The 10,499-nt window shown below is 34.0% G+C and overlaps 2 protein-coding genes across 3 annotated transcripts in view; one reads left to right on the forward strand and one right to left on the reverse strand.

Annotated features, from left to right (window-relative positions):
- Positions 1–1,656: 1,656 nt before the first annotated feature.
- LOC110095776 lies at positions 1,657–2,780 on the reverse strand. The gene is made up of 3 exons (XM_020821444.1): positions 2,632–2,780; positions 2,291–2,411; positions 1,657–1,911 (listed from the first exon to the last, which is right to left on the reverse strand). Exons 1-3 carry the CDS (start codon positions 2,778–2,780, stop codon positions 1,657–1,659), a joined length of 525 nt encoding a protein of 174 aa, XP_020677103.1.
- LOC110095775 (zinc finger CCCH domain-containing protein 7) overlaps positions 2,615–10,499 on the forward strand; it is a 24,825-nt gene continuing 16,940 nt past the window's right edge. The window contains exons 1-4 of one of the 2 annotated variants that reach the window (XM_020821443.2): positions 2,615–3,755; positions 3,848–3,977; positions 4,080–4,145; positions 4,409–4,537. In XM_020821443.2, the coding sequence (XP_020677102.1) occupies positions 2,779–3,755; positions 3,848–3,977; positions 4,080–4,145; positions 4,409–4,537 (1,302 nt within the window). In that variant the 5' untranslated portion in view covers positions 2,615–2,778. Of the gene's footprint in view, positions 3,756–3,838; positions 3,978–4,079; positions 4,146–4,408; positions 4,538–10,499 lie in introns of both variants that reach the window. The other variant, XM_020821441.2, reaches the window with a different exon arrangement.

A 10,499-nucleotide genomic window follows, 5' to 3' on the forward strand; every position in this document is an offset into this window, starting at 1 on the left:
AGACTCTGTAATCATAGTTATTTTTGTATCATATGTAGTAGGCAAATAATGAAGTATCTTATTAATCATTTCAACATTCGTTAATTCCTTACCCAATGCATGTAAAGAGGTGACTATTTGTGTGAATCTTGTGTACATGTCAGAAATGGATTCATTAGGTTTCATGCAAAATAATTCATAGTCATGCAATAAGATATTAAGTCTAGATTATTTAACTTCATTAGTTCTTTCATATGTTATACAAAGTCTATCCCATATGTTCTTTCCACTCTTGCAAGTGGAAACCCGCATGTAGCCTTCTAACTTAAGTGCACAAAAGAAACTATTTAAACATTTAACATTTAGTTGTGCTAAGTCACGTTCTTCTACAATCCAATATGCAAAGGGTGTCTCAACTCTAATACCATCAACTAGTTGATTTTTTTTCTCTATGTAATTGACTAGAAACTTTGAAGAATCAGTCGAGACTAAATCTATACTCATTTCTCTCACGGCCTTTATAAATTCTTCCTCAAAAATTGAATATATTTTTCTTGAGTAAAATCTAGCAGCTTGTTTTAATATTGAGATGTTATTTATCACGGGAATAATTTCAGACTGACTGCATTTGTAATCTTCATCCTGCTCATTTCGCCTCCAATTCATCAATACATTTTCCAACCCAAGAAAACAATCAGTTAATGAACTTGTTGGCTTAGAAATGCCATGACACACATTATTAGTACACTCGCTACGCTGCGTTGATAAAATGCCCATGCAAAAACAATTCTTGTTGAAAGCAGTTAACCACTTTCTCCTTATATTATAAAGATCTTGCAACCATTCATGGTTATGAAGATTCCCTTCCTTCATCATTTCATCCCATGCTTCCTCAAACACTTCCTCAGAATCACATCACCTCATACACTTATAGAAGAGTCTTTTAACTTTATTATTGCTATTATAGATAGAAACTTTTGATGGAACCTTTTTAAAGATGTGTCATTGGCATAATCTATGATGAGTGTGAGGTAATGCAACTTCTATGGCCTTGGTCATAGCTTGGTCCTGATCAGTGAATATTATTGTTGGATATTTATTACCCATTATTCATACAAATATTTTAAACAACCATGTAAAACTTTCAATTATTTCTTCTGATAAAAAAGCAACACTAAATAAAATATTCTGCCAATGATTGTTAACACCAACAAATGGTGCACAAACAAAATTATACTTGTTCAGCCTGTAACTAGTATAAAAAATTAACACATCTCTAAAACATTCATAATCTATCCTGCTTCTGCCATCAACCCAGAAAAAATTTAATAATCTATCCTGATCATCATATTGAACATCCCATGCGAACATGTGGTCATCAACTTGTCGATCTTTAAATAATCGAATCAAAGAATTAGTGTCACCAATTTCAATCCTTACTCTTTTCTCCTTCTGAATAAAATTGTAGGCATCTCTCTTAGAGAATTCAACATTCTCACATCCTCCAACTTCCTCTGCAAGGTAGGCATATGCATCAACGGTTCTAATCCCTACATTTGTCATCGATTTTAGGATGGAAGCTTTTTCCTCAACAATATTCCTACATGATCTCAAAAGATGTCGGTCGGCTGGGCTAGCTAATTCATAGTTGTGGAATTCAATAAATCTTTTGACATGCTAGTAACCATCTTCATCTGTGACAAACCTCACCATGGATGGACAACCAGTTCTGACATATGGTCTAGTGAATCTCTTTCTTGAATTAAGATCAATACTTTTCTTGAAACCTGCTTTTGAACAAACAAAGTCTTTCGATTTTATCTTCCTAGAATTTGGCCAAAAACTGTGATGATCCTTTTGGACGCTAAAGCCATTATCATGGGCATAAGTGCAAAAACATTCATATGCTTCTTTCTCATCTTTATAAACAGTCTGAAATGATAACAAAATAATTACAAAAAGCGCAAGTAAAGTGCAAGTAAAGCGCAAGTAAAGCACAAAAAAGTGCAAGTAAAGCGCAAGTAAAGCGCTATTTTTTTATCATCTTCATCCTAAAAATAATAATGAAAGCTACACAACAACATTAGAGTTTTTTTTACTTTTTCGAAAAAAAAATTTTTATTATGCCTAAAATCACAATATCTAAGATCCTATGACTGTAATGAGCCGAAACCTACGCCTTTTTTCTGCGACCATGATATTAAAACTGACTATTTACAACTTTCTAACTCGTTTTTCCAAGAAACTTACCGATATGTTGAAACCAGAGGATGTTCTAGCTAAGTTAACTTTCGATTTCGATTCATGCCACCAGCCCTTCCGATTCATGCATCCTTTCCGATTCATGCACTCCCTCTTCCATGCCCTCTTCCACCTCCCTCTTCGCTGAGCACTCTATTTCTTCTCTGCAATTTTCTAGCTCGTTTTTCCTTCTAAATCAATAGATATTTTCGTCTTTCGCAGGTTTCAAATTGCGAAAAATGGCGGCAAATGCTTAAAATTCAATAAAGTGAGTTACTGGATCGGGTCGATCGGACAGATAAAACATAAAACAAAGATATTAAATTAAAAAACTAGCTGCCAGATGTCATTTTTTTATTTATTGGCGTCCGATCGCGAAGATGGGTTGGGTTAGCTGACCCAATAATTTGCCTCGTGATGCGGGTATGCTCTTCTTTTCCGCCGGTTGTTGCACGCCCGGTTCCGGACCGCTCCATTGCCACACCGCTCGCACTCGTTCTCGACGCTTGCGCTTGCTGATCACTGTCATCCCTCGCACTCGCACTCTTGCACATTGACATGGAATCCGTGCTCCGGAGAACAGATATCGATTTCGAAGCCCTAAACCCTCAAACGCGAAAATTCTCATGCTTCTCATCTTACATGCCGCGCCGAATCCATCTTGATAGTTCATCGTACCGTTCTTTTGTTCGCATCCTCTCCCATTGTATTGAACAATCTCTCGTTCCTCCGTCGTCAGCTCTGGAGAAAATCCTATCCGTTAAAGACCCAATTTCAAGTCACGGAAAAGGCGAACTTAATCAAGATCAGGAAGCAGGTGAAAACATCGATGAAAGAACCTTGGGCAGGAGGCAAGAGGGCGATCGCTGTGTTGATGGTGGGGTTCAGAGAGTTTCATCTGCTGGTGCCGAGTTGGTTGGTCTCGATCTCAGCTCTTTTGATGAGGAGATTGAGGCGTGTGTTAACAGCGAAGAGCTCCGCAGTGTCATGCTTGAATGCGGTAGCTTAATTGACTGGTCTAACGAGGAGCGAAGTGGGGAATCGCAAGAAGGGAATGTACAGGCTGGTCATGAGGAGATCGAAAGAGCTTTAGTTCATGGTGCAGAGGAAGGAGTTTCTCATATAGTGAAGGTTTCGGTAATTGCTAAGGGAGAGGGGATAATTCCTAATGCTAATTCATTGAACGAAGCGGAAGATATGAGGAAAATAGCTGACGTTGGTGATCCGGTAAGTGGTGAGCCACTAGTGGGTACTGATTATGGGAAGGGAATTCTGGTTGAAACACATGATGGAAATTCAAAAGGAGCCGAAGAAAAAGGAGAAGGAACAAAGCAACAAACAAATGTTTCTTCTATTTCTTTTGTGGATTATTCAGGTTTGAGAAACTTGAAAGAAGACCAATCACACACTTTACCACATCAAATTGACGGGGCAGAGATGGAAGAAGGTGAAATTTCTGATGACGCCCAGGATTTAGAAGACCTGGCTGATATTAATGACAACGTGGAAGTGCCAGAGGATCACAGAAAAGAAGGGTCAGTAATTAGATATGCTTTTCTTTTCCTATCTGCACAAGTATCGGATTGTCTTTCTTTCCTAAAATAAATTGATATTTTAGACGAAGTAGGGATGATTTAAACGTGGTTGCATCTACTACGAATTGTATTCGTAGAAAAGAAGTTACTGAGCTTGGGGCTAGTCTACTTGATACATCAGAAAAGGATTCACCATATAAAGCAAACCATAACAAACAAAAGGTATCTCATTCATTGATTAAGCTTCTAGTTGAATGTTTTTTTAGGTGCAGCTTTGTCTAGTGCACTTCTTTGGGAGTATCTAAACAAAGTAGCATGCTACAGGTCGTGAAAGCTAGGGAGAAGAAGAAGAGTAGCACTTTGACTGAGGAAAGAAAAGCTAAGAAGAAGGTTTGCATTGTATCCCCTGCTTATTATTATTGCGTCCAGATAACATACACAGGGTTGTGTACGGTATATAGTTGGAAACTATATACTATATACCTATGTTCTCACACAACAAAAAATAGATAGCTATACAACCCGGCCTATACATATGCAACTCCATGTACATTATGAATATTCTCTTGCTTATAGGTTGAGTTTGAATGAAAATATTTCAAAAGGGAAAGAAAAAACTTACGTTTCTTGTACAATTTTGGTTGGTTTTGCAGATTGCAAAGAAAAGGAAAAGAGCACAGAAAAATAGAGAACAAGGTGTTAAGAAATTAAAGCTACATGCAATTGTAATACCAAAAGAAGTAAAATATTGCAACTTTTACCGGATGGGAAGATGTCAGCAGGTTTTGTTTCTTTATTTTAATTCCGATGTTGGCTAGATTACTTACAAAAGATTTTTTTTTCCTTTTTTAAGCTAAAATTCTCTCGTGGTTAACTACAACCATTGACATGCCTTTGAGAATCCAAAATGGTTAGAAAATTTTTTTTGAACACATCACTCTTACGAAATGAGCATATACGTGAAAGAGGTGCAAGCCTCATAAAAAAACTCGAGGCGTAAGCATCGAGGCGTTTTTTACTGGAATTGCGCAAAGGCGGGCCTCAAGGCGAGCCTCATATTGCGCAATTTTAAACCATGCTCTTAGGGTATGATGGTTAGTTTAGTCAGCAAGTACACATTAGCAAATTACGAAAGCAAAGAGAAGAAATCTTATTGCCATACCAAACAGCCTGCACATTGTGCAATGTTTAAGGATTGCACCTAACAAACGGCTGTACTAACATACTTTTAATTTTATTTGAGGCTAATACATTGTCTAGAATGCACTGTTTAAGGATTGCATATGCTTCTAATTTTGTTTTAGGCTAATATATTGACTGGCATGCTTCATCTCATTAGGCATTTCTTGACACAAGTACACAACAAAATATCTTTGAGGCATTGAATTTTCCTTCCAATTGTCATTAAAGATCAACATATTTTGAATTAATGTAGGAATTAAAAGTTCAACCTCAACTTTACATCTTGTTGATGTTTTGGACATAATTTTAGTGACAATTTTTTACTTAATTCTCATACAAACGTGAAATTGTTTGCTTGGGATTACTGAATGAAATAAAAAATGTATAGGAAACTTGCATTTGGTATGGCCTCAATACATTTAAACTTCAAGTGATGCATATCAATCCATTTTTAAAGAAATTAATGATTTTTCAGTCTGTATAAAAAGCTAATAAACTTCATGTTAAATTAACATGAGTGAAACATGCAAGCATGAATGGATTCTCTTGACCTATATCCTAGACTATAATCTTGAATGAATACTCCTGATTTTGGTCCCATATTATTTTTGATGTTCTTGTCATAAAGGATAAATTAGTACTTAGATGGCATTGCTTTAATAGAAGTGTCCAATCTACCTCTTTGGGAGCGCTAAGAGATCAAACAAATTAACTTTGGAGAAACAAATATAGCACTGCACATGCCCCTCTTTATTTGTATGCTACCACCATAAAGAATCCGTTTAGGGAGCATAGATAGTTCCAATTTGTATAACTCATAGAATGAGATTATAAAATTAAGGTTTAATGGTACTTACCAAAATACTCTCATTCATATAACAATGCTTCATTCTCCCTAGATTAAAATTTGTCATATCAACAAAAAATAAAATGGATAACCAAATCTACTCAAATCATTAAAAACTTTGAACCCATAGGCTTTTTTTTTTTTCAACCCATAGCCTTGAAGGGTATCAATATCTGCAAAAGCTGATCAATGTCATTGTTAGAACTTGAGAATATGGATCATCTTGGTATGTCAGCATGACTGTGTAGTGTACAGATTTTTTTTTAGTGAAATCTTTTCATATTTAACTTTCTCTCGAATTATATAATGTTCAATATGAATTTGTTTGTTTATGTGATGTTACATCTATTTTTAAGTTAATTGAATAACACGTTGACTATCACAGAAAATCATTAAGCTATCCTAAAGCAAACTTAAATTTCCAACTAAATAATCTATTTGATAGTTTTAGAAAGTGATTTATATGTTACTTCCATAGTAAAGAAATGTGACTGAAGGCAAGTCTTTTAGCTAATGACACGCTTAGAGAGATTGAAAACATATTTAGTCTGAGACCTCTTATCAATATTAATAGCATAATCAAAATTCTTGAGATCTCTTATCAATATTAATAGCATAATCAAAATTCTTGTATCATTGCCTGTAAGACTGCTTTAGCTTATGTAGATACTTTTTAGCAGAATCATATCATATTCTTTTCATGCAACTTAAATGCCTAATAGTTACTACATATGAATCTTCGCATCCAAATAACCTTGGATACAATTTGTCTTCCCGTTTTGTTATTATAATTCTAGGTCCTATATTTCAACTACTACAAACCAAGTATGGATAGTACTATGTCTAGCTATAGGTGAGAATATCTTTTTCAAATTCATACTTTCTTTTTAACTATTGTCCTTTTCAACCAATTGAGCTTTATATTTAATATATCTGCATCTTGGGTTTTATCTTGGAACTCGAAGATTCATTTACAACCAACAATTCTTTTTCCTTCAATTAGTTAGACCAATTCTTAGATTTCATTCTTTTGTGAAGAGTTCAATTCATTTATTTTTGTTGTGGTCTGTTGCCAGATTCTTTCCTTTAACAACTTCATTAGAACTTAAAAAAAAATAAAAAAATAAAAAAAAAAAAAAAAAAAAAAAAAAAAAAAAAAAAAAAAAAAAAAAAAAAAAAAAAAAAAAAAAACTTCATTAGAACTCGATAGCTCTTGATTACCAATATAAGATAAAAGCATAAACATCCATTTAAAAAAAAAGATAATACTCAAAATCATATATTTGAGGTGCCGTAATATGCCCTTTAATACTATGAGAAGTAATAGTTTCTTCTGGCTATGGTGGTGTCAATGTGTAAGTACCAATTACAATAGGCTATTTTGACGGGTTATCATGGAACAACTCATGCTCATCCTCAAATCTAACATATCTTTGTTCTTTCTGTTGTACTTCCAAATCAATAAGTTCCACTGACATTTGTTAAAGCATTATGCCACATTGAACTTGACATACCTATTGATCAAGAATTCACATGAGTTGGCATCAATACACCAAAGTATGTATCCTTTCAATCCATTTGTATATCTGAGGACTATACACTTCTTAGCTTTAGGTGTCTAATTTATCTTCCTTGACATATGCATATGTAGGACAACCAATGATTTTTAAATTGAATTATCTATAAGATGGCTTGAACATTCCTCTTAAAAATCAATTAATTAGAGTAATGGAGATTTGTTCATCAAATAGCATGCAATATTAATAACTTCAACCCAAAATTCTTTGCTCAAACTAGCATGGTGTTACATTCATCTGGCCCTTTCCATGAGTCATCTATCTTTTACTTTGCCATTCCAGTTTGTCGACGTATATCCATCACGATCTTATATTTAACAATGATTTTCTTTTGACAAAAAAGTCTTTAACTCAAAAGAATGGATTTCTAAGTTGTTGTCCATCCCCATTCTCTTGGTCTTCTTGCCTATGCTTCTCAATCTGTGCTAAAACCCATTCTTTTGCTTAAAAATGAGAACTCAGACCATCATTCAAAATCATTTATAAAGCATGTTTCTTGATCACCTTTGATCTAACACTAGTAGAATCATAAGTTTAAATGAATGTAAGCTAAAGTACAATTGTTTTGACTAACACCAATAAGAAGTTTTTATTTGTAATGCTTAGTCGATTGCAATGCTCACAGAACTTTAAACTCCAACTTTCTTGCAAGCATTTTTTGCTTAGCTCTAATAGGTTCTATTTAGACATATGCCCAAGTCTATTATAACATAGTTACACCTTCTGTTGAAGAAACTTATGTCGCACTTATAACCATCGTAACTAGTGACGACTAAATTTTTTTCCTCATGAAAAACATGTGACCCCGAAAACATATAAAACTCTGCCGTCAACATTGAATTTGCATCTATTGGAGTTCAATTAGCACAAAGACAAAATTCTTCTCTAAAATTGGCACATATCTAACAACTCCTGAAGTCCCCACGAGTGCATATTTGTTGATATGAATCGTCCATATCCCAATAATTTCATATCATGTCATTTTGCCCATAGCAACATTTTCACCATTTGTAGATCTATAAGATGAAAAGCAAGTTCTATGAGGGTGAATGTGATATGAACATTTATAATCAAGCATCTAGGCTTCAATAGAAGAAACAAAGTCATTTGTGGCTGTCAGAGCTAGATCAAACCTATATTTTATTTTCCATTAATTAATGTTACTTTAGTGTTGGATTTGCTTTTCAGATAAATTTTTTTTCTTAATATTTTCTCGTCATAGTCTTCATTCTTATTTTCGTTGTCCAAGTTTCTTGTATTATTGGCGCGATCCCTTTTTCTTTTCTTTTACTTTTGATCTTCTTCTTTCTTTCTTGATTTCTCCAAGCTCGTACTTATCCTCATAAATGCGCTCTCAATTGTGGTTTCTCATTGTACCTTCTTCCTCAACTCATTTGATAGGACATATTTTACCTCTATCATGATAATAGTGTCCTTTTCATATAATAAAGGGGCGACAATGTCTTCATAAATGTTGATTGTTTAGAGCATAACAAGGTCAATGCTTTATCGTGCTCATGCTTTATATTTAGATTTGTTAGGTCCAAAAGTAGCTTGTTTTGAGCATCAAAGTGCTCTTGTGTTGATGATCATATTTCGTATGAAATGCAAATGATTGTCACTTTAAATAGAAATGAATAGTAATTGTCTTTGTTTTGTAGAGAGATTTCAATCTTTCCCTTGTCTTGTATATGGTACTCTGTTTTGCTACATTACAAATAACGTTTTCTCCAAAATTGAGAATGATCAAACTAAAGGCTCTATACCCTTCTCCGCTTCCTATGCGTTAGATTGGGAATCCTTCTCCTTCAAATCCTTAAGCTAACCCTTCTTAGAGAAAGATGCTCACATTTTTTTTAGATGTTGAAATTAATCTTTCCCTTGTCTTTAGTGACTTTAGCACCCTAAATGAAAATAAAGGTTTTTGTTTTTATCGGCGTATTAGTAAAACGGAAGTTAGAGAGGCTTTAAAGAAAATGAAGTATGAAAAAAATGTTGTACCTGATGATATTCCAATAGAGATGTGGAAATGCTTTGGAGATAAAGGAATTTCTTGGCTTACTAAACTTTTTAATATTGTTTTGAAGACTAAAAAGGTTTTTGTTTTTATTGGCGTATTAGTAAAACGGAAGTTAGAGAGGCTTCAAAGAAAATGAAGTATGGAAAAAATGTTGTACCTGATGATATTCCAATTGAGATGTGGAAATGCTTTGGAGATAAAGGAATTTCTTGGCTTACTAAACTTTTTAATATTGTTTTGAAGACTAAAAAGATGCCAGATCAATGGAGAATGAGTGTGTTAATTCCTATTTTTAAGAATGAAGGTGATACATAGGAGTGTGCGAATTATAGAGGAATTAAGTTAATGTGTCATACTTTAAAACAATGGGAGCGAGTTATGGAGCGTAGGTTGCGGCGTGATACTAATGTTTCTCAAAATCAATTTGGATTCATGCCAGGTAGGTTTACTATGGAAGCCATACATTTATTGAGAGGTTTGATGGAAAAATATAGAGAGAATAAGGAGGATCTACATATGATATTTATTGATTTAGGGAATGCATATGATAAAATTCCAAGAGAAGTGCTATGGAGAGTTCTTGAAAAGAAAGGAGTTAATAATGCTTTTATTCAAATTATTAAAGATATGTATGCATGAGCTATTACTTGTGTTCAAACACAAGATGGTTTGACAAAGTATTTTCCTATTTCGGTTGGATTACATCAAGGATCAGCCTTAAGTCCATATCTTTTTGCTTTAGTCATGGATGTTCTCACTAGACATTTGCAAGAGGATGTACCTTGGTGTATGCTTTTTGCTGATGATATTCTTCTTGTGGATAAGACTAGAGAGGTTGTTAAAGATAAACTTGAATTATAGAGGTCAATCTTAGAGTCTAAAATTTTCTCTTGAGTAGATCTAAAATTGAATATATAGAGTGTAATTTTAGTAGTAATAGACCTAGTGAGGGGATTATGACTTTGGGCGATCAAGTCATTAATAAGAGTACACATTTTAGATGTCTTGGATCTATTGTTCAGAGTGATAGTAAAAAAGATGAGGATATTATTAACAAAATTCAAGTTTGATTGTTGAAGTGGAGGAATACATCGAGCTTGTTGTGCGATAGAAACGTC

This window comes from Dendrobium catenatum, unplaced genomic scaffold, assembly GCF_001605985.2.
Source record: "Dendrobium catenatum unplaced genomic scaffold, ASM160598v2 original_scaffold_77270, whole genome shotgun sequence".
Classification (NCBI taxonomy): domain Eukaryota; kingdom Viridiplantae; phylum Streptophyta; class Magnoliopsida; order Asparagales; family Orchidaceae; genus Dendrobium; species Dendrobium catenatum.

Bases quoted from the DNA above. Each gene is read 5' to 3' on its own strand.
- LOC110095776 (XM_020821444.1), bottom strand. From the start codon at position 2,780: ATGTCAATGTGCAAGAGTGCGAGTGCGAGGGATGACAGTGATCAGCAA. The intron at 2,412-2,631 runs GCAAATTATTGG...CTATTGATTTAG, and splicing joins GAGCATACCCGCATCACGAG to AAGGAAAAACGAGCTAGAAA. The intron at 1,912-2,290 runs GTGGCATGAATC...TTATCATTTCAG, and splicing joins TGCATGAATCGGAAGGGCTG to ACTGTTTATAAAGATGAGAA.